This window comes from Lynx rufus, unplaced genomic scaffold, assembly GCF_022079265.1.
Source record: "Lynx rufus isolate CCGP_SWC_20201006 ecotype Redwood Valley unplaced genomic scaffold, mLynRuf1.p SCAF_5, whole genome shotgun sequence".
NCBI classification, from domain to species: Eukaryota; Metazoa; Chordata; class Mammalia; order Carnivora; family Felidae; genus Lynx; species Lynx rufus.
In genome coordinates this window covers 74,859,280-74,876,496 of record NW_025814867.1, presented here as the reverse complement: position 1 = coordinate 74,876,496, position 17,217 = coordinate 74,859,280, and the positions used below count along the sequence as shown (strand labels likewise).

Here is a 17,217-nt window from a genome sequence, read left to right as displayed (position 1 = left end):
GGTCCCTGGAGTAGCTAATTCAGATCATCTCTCATATGTTCCTACCTGTAAAACCTACCTTGTTTCCACCTCTGCAGGGATATATCACTCCAATGGATTTTATTTGGCTGAAGCATCTGATTCCAGATGTTCTTCAGAATAACAAGGAGCTTCTCTTTGGGAATATTAGAGAACTTTATGAATTTCACAACAGGTATATAATAATTTATATTATCAGGAAAAATGGAAAGTAGAAGAACAATGGAAATCAGACTGATGGAATTTGGAGATGAACATGCTTAGACATTGCTAGGCTTAAGCAAGTAGTTCAGAGTCTGTGGATTTGGTTGGGTTGGGATGGGATGAGAGGGAGGGAAGAAGTGCCACAGATCTCTGAGGGAGAAGGGGAAAGGACCAATGGAGCATGTACCAGGTGTCAGGCATTAAGGTAATATTTTTTGTATGTTCCTTTGCTTATTTATCTATTCATGCATCAGCATTTTATTGTGGACCTGTACTATGTCAGGCACTGTGTTCAGCATTGGGAATACAAAGATGAGCAAGACACACATCCACATACGTACTGTCATAGGGTAGTGCTGGGAGCTAGGGTGTTGGAAAATGCTAACTGGTTAAACAAGTTGTCCTTGTAGCCCAGGGCTGGTTGGGTGTTGAGTTTTAGAGAATTAGAGGAGGAAGGGACTTTAGAAATCATCTTCCCAGCCTTTCATTTCACAGATGATACTGCAGCTCGTTTCCTCTCTTTACTCAATATAGTACCCTAAATCACACATGTAATTGATGGAAAAGGAAAAGACTGCTTGGTGAATTGAACCACAGTTGCTTCTCAAACACGTCTCCTGTCCATTGGTCAGACACAAAAGTGAAATGGAAATCCCGTTTCTGCCTCCTTCTCTGGAAAAGTTATTCAACCTCTATGTAACTCAGGTTTCATATTTATGAAACCCTACTTTGCAAGATTTGGTGGATGATTAAATGAGATATTGTTTGTGAAGTACTTAGCTTATGCCTGACTTACTTGAAGCTCTCAGTGATATTAACAGTAGCAGCGGCAACAGCAGAAGTTCTTATTAATGTTATTATCATATAGCAGGGAGCATCATTGCATCTTGCCTATCTATAGCTAGTGCTTAGAATGATCAGGACAGCTGTAGGTAGTTTCAAGGAATCCTAGTAATGTCACAGAATGTTTTTTCTCCCAAATCGGTGTGTTGAAAATGAGTCAAGAGCAACAAAGCCTGGAAAACAGCATTTTTCTAAAGACCTCTTAAAACCTTATATGATTTTACTTTTAAAAAGTTTTAACCTGATACATGTAAAAAAATTAAAACATTATTATACTTTTCTTTCCCTAGGACTTTTCTAAAAGAATTGGAAAAGTGCACCGAAAACCCTGCACTTCTGGCACGTTGCTTTCTCAAGAGAGTAAGTCTGTGCTCCCAGTAAGTCGAAACAACCATGTGATTAAAGTTAACCCTTAATTTTCTGTGCATGAGGCAAGGGCAAATGGAAATATCAATGGTCTAAAAAGTTACACATGCCTTTTGAGTGCAAAGCAGGAGTCGGATGAGTCCAGTTTGACTAAGCTCATATGACAGGTGGGAGCAACTTACAAGCTTGGCCTCCTGTAAAGCCTGGTGACACGGAAGACTGCCCCCCCCAACCCCTGCAAAGCAGATGATCCTGCTCTGAATGACTGAGCTGTTTTCAAACAAGAATCACACAGCAGGTTTAAATTCCTCACTAAAGTTGTATTAACACTCTCAAGAGAAGTACTGATGCTAAACTAAAAGTCTCAAAAAATGTATTTTCTTCCATTTTATTTATTTGTTTGTTTATTTATTTATACAACATAGAGGATATACTTAGCACCCAGTTTATGATTTCCTGTCCTACAACACCATACTTCTGATTATTTCCCCTTCCCTGCTGCCACACCTCTTCCCTTTTGCCCTCTCTGCACCCTTCCTTTGGGCAGTGAATAGGCTGTTTGGTCCAGTGGTACTCTGTAAGCTGTCACAGAGAAATGTATTGCCCAGTACCACTCCCCACCAAGTACTTTCTTCCCTTGGGAGGACTATGCAAATGATCCTCACACCCTGAACTCTCAAAGTCTCCCATTTCTTCTCTCTCTCTCTTCTTTTCATTCCCTTCCTTCTTTTTCTTTTTGTGAACCTGACACAACAGCTCAAACAGCTTAAAAAATTTTAAACAATCCAAATTATGGCTGATAAGTCTAAGAGCAGTACTTGTGATAAACTGACAGCAAGAAAATAAAAATCCCCAGGTTTCAAGGCCTTTGACGTAATGGAGAGGCAGAGCCTTCAGCCTTCAGCATTCCTAATGGCTTAGAAGGACCTTTCTTGGCCCGGTATCAGCTTTCCACCACAGCCTCATCATAGGCTTTTCATCAAGTGCCAGAATTCAAGATACACTAAAAATGATTTTGTATTCAATCTGATTAATTTCCTTTTTGAGTTACTTTTATAGCATTATTAGTGTTTTATACTGTTTTGCAATTTTGTATTCATCAAACCACCAATGTGAAATCTAGTTTCATAGTTTAGAAATATTTTATAATTGTTTATGTCATTATTGCAAAGACTTGTTTAAATTGTTGGATGAGAAAAGGCCAGAACCCTGTGGGGAGAAGTGGATATTATTTTAAAAACTGTCCAAGTATAATGAAATGGTCAGGGAATTGCTGACAAAACCTCTTTTCCTAGAAGAATTCCTCACCTAAAGTTTTGCAAAGCCTTCTATAGTCCTCCATTTTGGGAGAAACCTCAGAAATTATTCCATCCAGACCTGCATTTAAATGCTGCATATAATCCTAATGATTTATGATGTTGGAGACAGAATATAGGTAATAAATTCTTCCCAAGCACAAAGTTATTAGTCTGGGACAAATGGAGTAATTAAAAACCATGACCACCTATTCTTTGAGGCTCCTTGAGGGAATTGGCTACTGCTATGTATTTGTTAGCTAATAAGATGGGCCCCTCAACCATTATGTACCACAACAGTTGACCTTTTCTTAGTAGCATTTGCAGAATTCTGTGGAGATGAGTTTTGAAATATTGCTCTGTCCAAGTGTTTTAATCAGACTCTATAGCTTGCAGAATCCAGGAAGATCCTGCCCCAGAGGCCAAGCTCTATGTAGAATAACATTTGTCAGTAGTGTACTTTGAGTTCCATTTGCTCTGAGATCTGACATGGCACAAAAGAGCGTGCTTTCAGACATGGCTGAAAGAGCACTGAGGTGGGAGTCAGGAATGTAACTTCTTGTCTAAGTTGAGCCACTTGCTATCTGCATGACCTCACATTAAATCACTTCAACCCTTGGAGTCTCACTTTCCTTCTCCATACAATAAGCTTAATCATACCAATATGTAAAGTTGTTGTGGAGATCTAATAAAATAGTGTATGCAGAAGGGTTCTACAAAGTACAAAGTGCTTTGTCAATAGCTACCATTTATTGGGTATTCTGTATGTTATATTGGGCATTTGCTGAGAAGTTTTAATACATCATCTCATTTAATCTCACAGCAATCATAGTTGACTATTGTCATAAACCCATTTAATACATGAGAAGACGGAAGTATAGGAAGGTTAAGTCACTGAACTTGGGCCATTTGGTTTGTAAGTGACAAAGCCAAGAACTTAATCTGGACACTCCACCACCAGAGGCTCTGTCCTAATGCATAAACAATCATGTGTGAATATGAATTTTTGGTAGCAATTTTTTTTAGCCTCCTGATTTATTCTATAAGAAGGTGAGGGTAATCAGACACTTTCTTATGCTGCTGGTTAGTGTATATCCTTTCTTTAAGGAATTTTGGATTGAAGAGCAAATTTAGGTCAACAGTTGTGTTTTGGTGTTGGAAGGCTTATAATGTTCTGCATTGCTCAAAGTGCAGACATAGTACACAGACATAGGAACACAGGTTTCTGCTCAGCATCCATCAGGAGAACCATTTGCCTCTGTTACTGGGAAAGTTTGGGGAAAGGTGGCTGACTGTGGAGGTTGTTTTACTGAGTGGGGGGCTGGACCTCCAAAATCTCCTCCAGCTTTTAAGAATCCTCTAGTAGTTGGGGCACCTGGGTGGCTCAGTCAGTTAAGCCTCCAACTTTGGCTCAGGTCATGATCTCGCAGTCTGTGGGTTCGAGCCCATCATTGGGCTCTGTGCTGACAGCTCAGAGCCTGGAGCCTACTTTGGGTTCTGTGTCTCCCTCTCTTTCTGCCCCTCCTCTGCTCATTCTCTGTCTCTCTCTCTCTCTCTCTGTCTCTGTCTCTCTCTCTCTCTCTCTCAAAAATAAATAAACCTTAAAAAAATTTTTAAAAAAGAATCCTTTTGTGGTTAGTGTTGAAAGCAGTGAAACCTTGAATTGTTTTAGGTGCTAAAGGCCAATGTTTTGTGCTCTGACGGACCCAATGTGGGTGAGATGCCTTTATCAGTTTGTAATATTTTATAAGCCTGACTTTTGGTATGGCACAAATGTTCCCCATGTGTAGGTTGCTCTGCTCTGGAAGCCATGCCTGGCTTATCAATGGCACTCGGTAGATAGTTCTCAAGTGAATAAATAATGAACATATTGTTAAGCTCGGAGTTATTATTTTAGTTCCTTAACCTGTCTGAACAACATTTCCTCAAGGGTCATCTCCCTTCCATACACACATGCGTGTAGTTTTTCCTGGAGAGAGTAGCAAAGGACAGAGTTGCTGAAGTTCTTGGAGTGAGGTGAAATGACCACTTACAATCCCTCAGGAGAGGAGGAGAACTACAGAAACAGAAAGCATTCACTACAGCAGTGTGTTTGGAAGTAAAATAGACCTTGGGGTGCCTGGGTGGTTCAGTCGTTTGAACATCTGTCTGACTCTTGGTTTCAGTTCATTCAGGTCATGATCTCACAGTTGGTGAGTTCGAGCCCCACATCAAGCTCTGCAGAGCCTGCTTGGGATTCTTTCTCTCTCTCCCTCTCTCTGTCTGCCCCTTCCCCACTCACTCTCTGTCTCTCTATCAAAATATATAAATAAACTTTAGAAGAAGAAGGAGACAGAGAAGGAGAAGGAGAAGGAGAAGAAGAATAGACCTAGCTAAAGCTGTGAGGGAAGAAATAACCTGTGTCCACATGAGGGACATCAAGAGTTGGCCTGAGAAGCATAGGGACACAGAAGTCCATGAGGATGAAGCCACATGGGCTTCTCCAACCAGAGTGGCACAGGCTTTGTGACAAGTGCAGCTGCTCTGGGCCAGGTCCTACTGATGGAGTGGATGGAGCTGGCAAGCTGACTCCTTTCTATCTGGGCAACCTTTCTATCTGGGCTGTTGATAGGTATGTGCCCATCTCTCATGGCCTTTGAGGCAAAAAGAAATAGGCCACACAGCACTTGGAATCTTTCATCTCTAGCCTTAGGATAGTCGTGTAATTTTTCCCATCTTGGAGTCTGGTGCTACAGGTGGAAGGTGATGTCTGAGGCAGAGCCTGCTCCTCTGAGAATTGCCCAAAGGACTTAGATCTATGTTGCTGTGTCCAAACTGCCATGTTTTCCTCTTGGGGTGTTTGTACCTTTTGGCTGTCTCTTGGGGTTTTTTTTCCCCCCTAGGTTTGGCTCATAATGATCATAACAGGAAGACAGGGAGAGAGAAAGATGGGGCCATCAGCTACTAGCACCTTTTCTGTCAGTTTTGTCCCTCACTGCAGAGCTATTCTGGGGGAACAGTGATGTCCTGGGTAAAGAGCAGAGGAGGAAGGATGGAGATGAAAAACCTATCCCGGTTTATGAATTAACTGATTTACCAGAGTCCTGTAGTTGCTCCCACAGCACCCTGTTCATGTCCGTGCTTAGTACTTATGGCTGTTTAGAGCCCTCTGTTTGCCCTCCCATCACACAGTCACCCCAACATAAGGTTATCACACACCCCCAGTTCCTCACACCATGAAAATACTCAGGCTTGTTGAATATTCGAATGAATAAACAGTATCATCCTATTCTCTTCCTGAAAAATGCCACCTGATTAATTTGTTCCAATGCTTTTCCTCTTCCAGAAAGAAGATCTTCAAATGTATTTTAAATACCATAAGAATCTGCCCCGAGCTAGGGCAATCTGGCAAGAATGTCAAGACTGCGCCTTCTTTGGGGTAATGTTGAGACCACAAAGTCTCCCACAAATTGCTTTCCCTGAGCAATGTTTGCATGCGCCAAGTCTTTAAAGAAATCAGAAGTATGAACAAGGCAGGGGAATTTGGCATTTGAATTTATATTTATTAAAAGTCTCTCCTATTTTGAAATTCTGTGTTGGAAGTTTTGATGCTGCCTTGGGTCTCTATGGGACAGGCCTGTGAGGAACAGCTGTAGCCTGATGAGCAAACCAGAGCCCTCTTGTAGGATGGGGAATTTATTTATTTATTTATTTATTCATTCATTCATTCATTCATAAATATCACTTACTGTCAGGTTAGCCAACATACAGTGTATATAGTGTGCTCTTGGTTTCAGAAGTAGATTCCCGTGATTCATCGCTTACATACAACACCCAGTGCTCATCCCAAGGGCCCTCCTCAATGCCCATCACCCGTTTCCCCTCTCCGCTGGCCCTCCCATCAACCCTCAGTTTGTTCTCTGTATTTAAGAGTCTCTTATGGTTTGCCTCCTCTCTGAAACTATTTTTTCCCCTTCCCTCCCCCCATGGTCTTTTGTTAGGTTTCTCAAATTAGGATGGGGAATTTTAAATGGGCTCCCTGGAATGATATTCATCAGTCATCACATAAGTCATCAAGTCTTCCAGACTCAAAATGAGCTGAATAGACAACATCACCCCCAACTCAAACACAGGCTGCATCTTTTTCAGGATTTGAAGTGCCCCACTGCGTTCTACCAGACTTCCTTTTAAAAGAAATAAATGGTCCTGCTTCCCTAGTTGCACATACAATTACTAGCCAAGCCATCCTCTTTCCCCTTTCTCTCATTTTACATACTGTTCCTGAGGGATCCAACAACTCAATAGCTTTACAAAGCTGGTCAACATGGGTGCACCTCTTTTCCACAAGGAGCCCGCTTCATTTCTTGTTTTCAAATGTTGCCGCTTTGTTCTCTCTGGGTGTTGTTTGTTTTGTTTCACATTGTTTCTGTTTGGCTTTTAAAGGTGTGCCAGCGCCAATTGGATCACAATATCCCTCTTTTTAAGTATCTTAGAGGACCAAGCCAGAGGCTTCTAAAATACCAGATGCTGTTAAAGGTAAAGTCAATGAGACAGTGCTTTCCTGTGCTGGGAAAACATGCACGTGCTGTGGTGCTCTTTTCCTTAGACATGTAGAGCTATGACTTTATCTTCCCAATGTGAAGATAGGTCTATCCTCCAGGCTTTTTCTGTCCTCCAAGTCTAAAGCAGCACACCTCAGTGAGGAGTAAGACCAAAGAATCAGAGAGTTGAAAGGGACCTGGAAGCCTGGCTAATCCGACATGCAGCCCAAGGCATGAATCTCTAAGGAGGCTGGTTTGGGGCTGGAGAGATTCTTGGGAGCTAAGGGTGAAAGGAGTCCCTCCACACTGCTGGCAGCTGAGAGGGTAGGGAGGCAGCCAGAGCCTCTATTCTCATGTAAGATATCGGCAGGTAGGATATCGTCAGCCCCATTTTACAGATAAGGCAAGGAGCTTCAGAAAAGAGATGTGATTTTCCTCAAAGTCACAATTTTATGTACATTAGAGCAATGGAAGGGAGAAGGCAAAACCGGAATCTTTTCTCCTTTTGCAACATCCACCTCCACCCCTAGATTAAGAGATCTTTCTCAAGAGCAACATAACAGAATGAATTTTGCTCTGCTGAACAGCTAGGTGGTTCTTTCTCTGACATCAGCACACCTGCAGGAGAGCACTCCCAAACACCCAAACAGGACAGAAGGAGCTGTCAGGCTGCCTCCCCATGTGTGAGTTGAGGGAAAGGTTCAGCCACTTCTCCATGTTGTGTTTTGAGTTAACCTTTATGAGCAGCTCTTGCTCAGTGGTTACCATCTCTTAAAAAAATACAAGCACCTGCTATTTACTGGGTACCTTCCCATATAAATTTCTTATTTAATCCCCACAATCAGATGCACCAGAAAGTCTCTGGTGTGTGAAGAAACTGAGGCTCAGGGAGGTGAAGCTCATTGCCTAACATTCTGCCCTCAGAAAAAGGTGCCCTTTTCGGTTTGCATCTGCAGCCCCAGCCGAGGCTGGACCAGCTATGCCATCACCAGCTGTGGCATTACTGGACCTCTTCGGCCTTAGTTTTTTCCTGTGTGAGATACTGGAACCTCCTTCACAGGATTGGTGTGAGGGGCAAGTGGGTAATGCATGAAAAGAGCTCACTCAGTGCTGACCCCTGGGAAGCTTCCGGGAACACATAGCCATTGTTTTATACCCAGAGATGTCACACTGGTGTGGGAATGAGGGTGATGCCCACTGCCTCCCTCCACGAGTGGCATTTGTGAGTGTGTTTCAATAGTGTTCATTCAGGGCTTCACACTCCTGTAACCGTCCCATCTTTACTGTCATCTAAGCTGGGCAAGTCTTACCACTGAGCCCCGTGAGGAAGGAGCCAGACAAGTGGGGGTCCTCACCACCTCCGTCTGGGTGCATCGGGTACTGAGGTGCTCGAGTTTTCCGACAGAAGTGATGCTGAGACAATTATGAAGTTCTGTACCATAGCCGGAGGACCACAGGGCACAGTAATTAGAAACCCAGACTGAGGAGTTAGCCATCGTGGGTGTGTCCAGCTCTGACGCTTCCAGACTGCTTGGACTCAGGCAAATTACTTAACCTCTCTCTGCCTCAGGTTCCTCAACTGTAACGTGAAGGTAGTACTAGTACTTTCCTGGTATGTTTCTTGGGAGCATAAGTGAGGTAGTCCAGGTGAAAAGTAATTAGAGAATTTTGTTAGTTCATTTCACTGAGGAAACAAGAGACAGAATCACTGTAAAATATTCCTCGGGGGTCTGCGAGAAACCATGGGAGGTTACTCAAGGCAAACCAGTTTTTCCCATTCACTGCATGCTGGAAAAACAAGTTCAGACCACTGGCCCGCATGTGAGGGAAGGAAGAACTTCCCAGTGTTCTCCACCCTGAGGGACAGAGCTCATTCTGAAAGGCCTACCATCAACTTCTTTAAGAACATGGATGTCTGACTGATTGTCTCACGGCTTAGAAAGGATCATGGGATCCTGGTCTGAGACAGCTTTTCCCTAGTACAAAAATAAGGGAAAGAAATGATAGATTATACCATTAAAAATAGACACCTGAAAAATTGGGTAAAATATCATATAAGCAAGATAGAAACATGACAGATGGTCAGCATGTCTAGTAATGAGTGCATAGAAGTTAATAATTTAAAAAAAAAGAACCAAAAAGAAATGATACCTATGAAATAATATCTTTCCTGAGATATTATGAAAATTAACAGTCAGAACAGAGTTTTGAGTACATAATGTACATAATGTCTAATGAGTCATGGCAAACTGATTAAAAATATATTGTATATTAGCATATATTAAAAATAGATGCATTTAGGGACAACAGAAATTCACTTTTATTGAGCCCATGATTTATGTCAAATAGGCTATGTATGGAAACTATCAAATTTAATGTAGAGAATTTTTCTAGCCTAGATTTTAAGATATATATGATTCGGAAAATGGTACATTATTTATTTACAGTAAATTTTGCTTATTACAGGAAGAATGTTCTAGAATAGGTGGTTGTGCTGATTTCCTGTGTAATGCAAGTCATGCGATATTCATTTTTCTTCTTTTACAAAAATTAAATAGACTACTATTAGAAAAAAGAATTAATAGGGAGAGGTTGGTAAAAGGGTATAAACTTACAGCTTATGAGATGAATAAGGCTTGAGGATCTAATGTAAAACATTGTAACTGTAGTTGGTAACAGTGTATTATAATTGCAATTATATATACAGTGTATGTATGTATACAGTGTATATAACAGTGTATATAATTGCAATTTGCTAAAAGTAGAACTTAAATGTTCTTGCCAAAAAAGAAAAAAGAGATAAATATGTGAGGTAATGGATGTGTTAATTAACAAGATGGAGGCAATCCTTTTACAATATATATGTGTACCAAATATATATACCATATATACTTTAACTTTATACTTTAAATACCTAACAGTTTTATATGTCAATTATACTTCCAAGTTGAAATAAAAAAGAAAATAATAAAAAAATGAACAGAGGACATAGGCAGTTTACAAAAGAATAAATGCTAATGGCAAACATGTTTTTGAAAGTTCTAACTCACCTGCTCTTTGAGAAATTCACATTAAAACAATGAGGTAGGATTTCTTTGTCAATTGAATTGACAACACTTTTTGATTAAATGTTAATACTCCATGTATGGTGGGGCTAATGAAGCAAGCTTTCATATATGACTGGTGGGAACATAGTCCTTCTGTAAAGAACTTGGAAATACGCATCAAAACTTTTAACATTGACGATTTCACTTCTAGGGATTTATCCTTAGGAAAAATGCACAAAGATTATTATTATAGTAAAAATTATTGAACCTAAATGTTTAATAGTAGGGAGATTAATTAATTATGATTTATCTACAGAATGCAACAGTCTGCTACAATTAAAAAACATGTTTACAAAAACATAATGTCATGGAAAAATGTTTGTGATATGTTAAGTGGGAAAAAATAGGCTCCAGAATAATGTTTCCAGTATGATTCTGGTTTTGGAAAGAACTCTGTGCCATTCTTTCGCTCTTACATGTGACACACAAACTTACATACATCCTCTGTTGATTTGGCATTTGCTGGAGATTGTTGACATGGTAGATTTAGTTGGCATTTTGCTTTTTAATTTCCAATAAGGCTTTTGGGTTAATGCAGGGTCTGCTGGACTTTGAGACTCCTAAGGATTGGGAGATAGACCCAGGAGACCAGGAAGGAGGTTCAGCTAAGGTACTGTATATTAAATATTAGCTTACATAACTAACTGTCAATGGTATCTGTCTCTGGTTGGAAGGATTTATGGCAATTTTGTTTGTCTTGTTTATGATCTTTATTGTTTATATTTTCTAAAATAACATATATCCTATAATTTATAGTCACAGAAAAAACAAAACAATTAAAGGCAATTTCAACCTGAGGTTTGTAACAGGACAAGTAGTAATACATTTTATTTCCTTCACATAGAAATATGTTAACAGGAGGTGTGCCTGGGTGGCTCAGTTGGTCAAGCTTCAACTCTTGATTTCAGCTCGGATCATGATGTCAGGGTCGTGGGTTTGAGCCCCATTTTGGGCTCTGCATTACTGACAGTATGGAGCCTGCTTAGGATTCTGGCTCTCCCTCTCCCTGCCCCTCCCCCACTCACATTCCCTCTCTCTCTTAAAATAAATAAACTTAAAAAAATGTTTTAACAGGAACACGAAATTAAGTGAATGTGTAAAATGCATACATAAAAGACTGTAAATAAATATGATAAAATCTCAGCTGTGGTTTTCCTGCATGGTAGGATTATGAGGGGCGCCTGGGTGGCTCAGTCGGTTGGGCGTCCGACTTGGGCTCAGGTCATGATCTCGTGGTTCTCGGGTTCGAGCCCCGCATCGGGCTCCGTACTGACAGCTCAGGGCCTGGAGTCTGCTTTGTGGGTTCTGTCTCCCTCTCTCTCTGCCCCTGCCCAGCTCATACTCTCTCTCTCTCAAAAATAAATAAAACATTAAAAAAGAAGAAGAGATGGGAGCCATACCACATACCACATTTCACAGGAAATTTGTGACTTACCAGTGGGGTTTCTTTTAAATTTCCTATAAAATATTCTGGTTTTAACAAGAAAAACATGAGGAGCAGTCATTTGTATGCCCTCCCTGCTCAGAATATATGGTAGGGACCGCTTCAAATTAAGAGAAGCTCAAGATACAGATAATAATTTTATAGCCTGGAGCAAGGGGAGCTAGGCTGAGTTAGTTTAATAATATTTGTAAGGATATTTCTGAGTCCTACATTATGCAATGTAAAAGTAACTACCTGCTGTGTTTGTGGAAGGAGGGTTAGTGGGAAGGAGAGGGAATAGGAGCAGTTGAGTCACAAAAAGGAAGTTGAGGGCTTTTTTCCTGATGTTTATATATATATATTTTAAAGGTTTATTCATTTTCAGAGACAGAGAGACAGAGCATGGGGGGGTGGAGGGGCAGAGAGAGAGGGAAACACAGAATCTGAAGCAGGCTTCCAAGCTCTGAGCTGTCAGCACAGAGCTCGATGTGGGGCTGGAACCCACAAGCCATGGGGTCATGACTATATATATATATATATATATATATATATATATATATATGTATATATATATATATATATATATTTTTTTTTTTTTTTGAAAGAGAAATCGCAGGGGAGGGGCAAATAGAGAGGGAGACAGAGAATTCAAAGCAGGCTCTGGGCTGACAGCAGAGAGCACAAGGTGGGGGGCTCCAACTCACGAACTGCTCAAACTCATACACAGCGAGATCATGACTTTGTCTCAAGTCATTGATTGGTCTTGTCACTCAAATCCCTGATTCAAAGAAACTGATCCCCAGTGCTTAGGCAGAGATTAGGAAAATACACAAACCTTTGCTTACATCTTGCTGTAGAGGACAAAAAGAGGTGGGGCTATATGGGAGAGGGGGGCAGCAAAGAGCTGTCTGTCCTTTGTTGTAGAAATTGATGTGTTAGGGGTGCCTGGATGGCTCCATTGGTGAAGCGTCTGACTCTTGATTTGGGCCCAGGGCATGATCTCATGGTGGTGGGATTCAGCCTGCATGTCAGGTTCTGTGCAGAGCCTGCTTGGGACTCCCTCTCTCTCTCTCCCTCTGCCCTTCCCATGCTCACTCTCTCTCTCTCTCAAAATAAATAAGTAAACTTTAAAAAAAAAAAAAAGGAGAAATTGATGTTTTTAAAAATTTTTTTTTAATGTTTTTATTTATTTTTGAGACAGAAAGAGACAGAGCATGAGCAGGGGAGGGGCTGACAGAGAGGGAGACACAGAATCCGAAGCAGCTCCAGGCTCTGAGCTGTCAGCACAGAGCTGGGTGCGGGGCTTGAACTCATGGACTGTGAGATCATGACCTGAGCCGAAGTCGGACGCTTAACCTACTGAGCCACCCAGGCGCCCCAGAAATTGATGTGTTTAAAAACAAAAAGGAAGAAACCAAAATCTCTTTGTTGGTATTTACCAGATAACAGATAAATATGCTATGTAGGTAACAGGGGAATAAAATACTGAAACTGTAAGCAAAAGACTTTCACACAGAAACAGTCATCTCTATTGTGTCCTAAGTGTCACGGTAGTAATAATTGGAACATTGGTCTCTTGAATTAGCAGTTACAATGTTTCCACTTAATGCTGAGACTTTGTGTTTGGGAGGTGCAGACCATGTTGGCTGACCTCTTTCATGTCTTTCATGGTGATAGAATGTGGGAAAGACTGGGGAAGGAGAAGAGGGAGAAAGGGTAGAGCTGGAGGGGGGATTCAATGTGGCAAATCCAACAGTTAAGGCATTTACATGATACTCATTAGTAAGCCTCCACATGGCAGGCAGCTCATTCTCTGCCTCTATGGGAGTTTACAAATATCCTCCTCTGGGATGGTTTTAAGCATAAATTTACCCACAGGAATATGATACTGAGATTGTACTTTTCAATAGGCCCCTGGTGGGATGTAGAACAGGGAGAGCAGCTTATATAAAGGGTCTGGGTTTTTCATGCTCTAAAAAAGTTCAGCATGGTGGCGCCTGGGTGGCTCTGTCTGTTCAGTGTCTGGCTCTTGATTTCGGTTCAGGTCATGATCTCGAGGTTCATGAGATTCTGCCCTGTTTCAGCACAGAGCCTGTATGGGATTCTTTCTCCCTCTCTCCCTGCCTCTCTATTTCTCTCTCTTCCTCAAAATAAATAAATAAACTTTTTAAAATAAAAGGTCAGTATGTTTCTTATATAGCAGGAATATAATATCCATGATTTTGTGAACGTCATTCTTCATTAGTTCAATGTACAGAAGGTGCAGTTGATTATTTTGCTTGTGTGTTTATCATGTATATAAACCAGCAAGTATCTTTAACCACCGTTCTTCGGGAGCAGGGAAAGAGATCCATGTATTTACCTTCTCAGTCTCTGTGCTGGCTGGATTGGTCTCTCCTTATCTCTGTCCTGTTTCCCTTGTTCACTTGGTAGATGGTTTACCTTTTGATTTCCAACAAGGCATTTGGTTTCCACAGAATGGGCCAAAGAGGACCAAGGATTCAGCATTCTTAGCTGAACTACAACAAGCTTTGGCCATGATGGAGGATTTGATCAAGTCCTGTGAGTTGGCCGTGGACCTGGCAGCAGTCACTGGATGTCCGGTATGTGCCATAGCAAGTGTTGGAACATCTCAGCAAAAGGCAGGCACAATATTACAAACATAGGAGATAGCTTATGGCAAAGTTAGAGAGATGACCTATGGTAAAGGAATTGGACTCTGAGGAAAGTAGCCTAAATTGTTCTGCAAATCTGTGCTGTAGGAATCGAGGCAACAGCTTAGCATTTTCAGGAATCTTATGTTGTATTTCCTGGGGTCTTGAATATTGAGACTGACCCACACTCTGGAAAAGCCAGGAACTCAAGGACCAGAACATATATGGGCGGGGCAAAGTGATGAAGGAGCAATTTATTCTGACTCATGGCACTATTAAAAGATTAAAATTTTTTCCTTCTTGACTCAGATTTTCTTGGTACAAAGTCCTTTGAAAATAGGTCCTAAGTGAAAGTCTAACTCCATTTTCACATCGCAGATCTCAGAAGAGGTCTGACAAGCATATATCGTACATCCCTTAATCCAAATGATTGAAGGAAAACACCAAAAGAAGCAATGCTAAGGAGTTGAACTCTCTCAACCCGGGCATTAGGGTAAACTCCTGAGTAGGTCAATTCCAGGAATTCCAGGCAAGCTATCTTCTGTAACTGTATGGGCTCCTTAGGACTGGCCCATCACTGGTTTTCCTGGAGGTGCTCTAGATCTTGACTTAGGTGGATTAGTTTTCCATCACTGCCATAAAAACTTACCACCACCTTGGTGGCTTAGAGCAGCACAAATTTATTATATTATAGTTCCACGGGTCAGAAGTACAACACAGTCTCACCAGGCTAAAATCAAGGTGTCTACTTTCCTTTTGGGAGGCTGTGGGAGAGAATCTGTTTCCTTGCCTTGTCCAGCTCATTAAGGCCACACACATCCCCTGGCTCACGGTTTCTCTCTCCATTTCAAAGTTCTTCTCAAATCACATCATTCTTGGACCTTCTCTTTGACTTTCGAGGACTCTTGTGATTACATTGGACCCACCCATTAATCCATGGTATCTCCCCATCTCGAAATCAGCTGATGAACAGCCCTAATTCCATTAGCAACCTTAATTCCCATTTGTCACATAACTTGACATATTCTCAGATTCCAGGGATTAGGACGTGGCCCTCTTTGGGAGGCTATTATTCTGTCTACCACACAAGGATCAAGCATTCTGAGAATTACATTTCAGAGAGATACTTTTCCTTCTCATTTTTATCCCATTTTAGCATACTGTTTATTGAAGTCTAGGCAAATGAAATGACCTTTCTTTTCTTTCCTGATCATAAGTCAAACCTTGCAAATTAATTAGGGGCCAATGTGGTCTTTTTATTTCCCTCCCTCCTGGTATTTCTCTGACCAGCATCTCAGAAGCAGCCCCACTGGGTCCACAGTGATCAGGCAGTGAATGCTGTTACTGTCCCCTGGGACTCAAGAGTGCTCTCTGCTTACTTCTGATGCATGATTCAGAAGGGTATTCATGAAGCACAGCATATGTGAGGGAGGGGATGATTTTCTTGGTAAAATTTTTTTCCTTCTTCAGTTAAGGAAACTCAAGGAAGCAATTTGTTTAATCATTTTGGGACATCTTCCTGTTCTTTTTATCTTTGAACATGTGTCAGCTAATCCTGTTAGTATCCATCTCCCTGAATCAAATGAATGTGTTGGAAATCATACACAGGGCAGGAAACTCCCAGTTTTATTCTAAGTGTGGGTAACATAGGAGGAGGAAGTTATGAGAAAATAATTACCAAAATGTGAGTAAGTAGAATTCTAATTTCACTTAAAGGCAGCTTGCATGCAAATGAGATGAAGCAGCTTATAGAATTTTAGACAGTTTTGCATCAAATGCAAAGAACTTCTTTCTCCCATGTGTCCTCGGAATTGTGCCTTTGACATAAACTCTTGGTTTTTTCACTAAGATTTTAACTTGCTTTACATCTAGTACATTAGCTACTTTACCCTGACAGTTTTATCTAATCCTATTGAATTATAGAAGAGCAGGCGGTGAAATTTTCAGTTTCTGATTCAGGAATAGATCCACGGAAAGAAGAGTTAGCTCACCCAAGATTACGTTGTGCATCAGCCTGGACTACTTCTTGGACATCTTCCTTCCCTGTCCAGGGTGCCATTCTCTCAACACTTTGTTCATCTGATTTTGTTTAGCGTTTACTAGCAACTCAGCTACTCCTAACTCAGATCTTAGGACTCTGAGATTCTTTGACTCTGCTTTGTAGAACCTTAGCACAGGGTGTTTACAATCATGTGCTGAGTGTGTGGACAAACCCAGAACTTAACCTGTTAGTTTCACTACTTGGTATCCAATATTAACGTGGTTCTGAAAAGGAAGGACACTGAACTTCAGTGGGTGAATGCATAATTAAAACAACTGAAAATATTCCCTCCTGGTATTTACAATGTTATTCCTGTTGTACACTCAGTTAGTTCTTGGTTTAATTTAATCACAGAAACTAAAAAAAAAAAAAAATTGTTTTAAGAAAGTTTATTTTGTGGAACACCGAGATGTCATTTATTCCTTCCATTTGCAAAAAAAAAAAAAAAAGTGTCCCCTCTATTCAATCCAACGCATAAAATAGAGATTTGTATAGAGTCCTTTTAAATCCTGACTTGCCAGGAACAAGTTCCAAAGTTGAGTAGTAAAGGTTATTTTCTGGAACAAATTATGCCATTCAATAAAGGATATATTTTTATTGCAAGTTTTGTGGGCTAAGGCCAGGTATTTTATTTCAGTTCCTACTTTACTTACCGTAGTGTTGGCTGCAGAGATAAGACTGAGTAAATAATCTTAACAACTCAGTGAAATTGCATTGTGCTTCTTCTCACGCTCAAGACACCTGTG

At 40.9% G+C, this 17,217-nt stretch overlaps 1 protein-coding gene across 1 annotated transcript in view; it reads left to right on the top strand.

Moving 5' to 3' along the window:
- MCF2L2 (MCF.2 cell line derived transforming sequence-like 2) overlaps positions 1-17,217 on the top strand; it is a 257,039-nt gene that overhangs the window by 205,124 nt on the left and 34,698 nt on the right. Inside the window, exons 17-22 of the mRNA XM_047100288.1 lie at positions 78-193; positions 1,356-1,425; positions 6,052-6,144; positions 7,149-7,241; positions 10,892-10,963; positions 14,254-14,379. Coding sequence (XP_046956244.1) covers positions 78-193; positions 1,356-1,425; positions 6,052-6,144; positions 7,149-7,241; positions 10,892-10,963; positions 14,254-14,379 — 570 coding nt within the window. The remainder of the gene's footprint in view (positions 1-77; positions 194-1,355; positions 1,426-6,051; positions 6,145-7,148; positions 7,242-10,891; positions 10,964-14,253; positions 14,380-17,217) is intronic.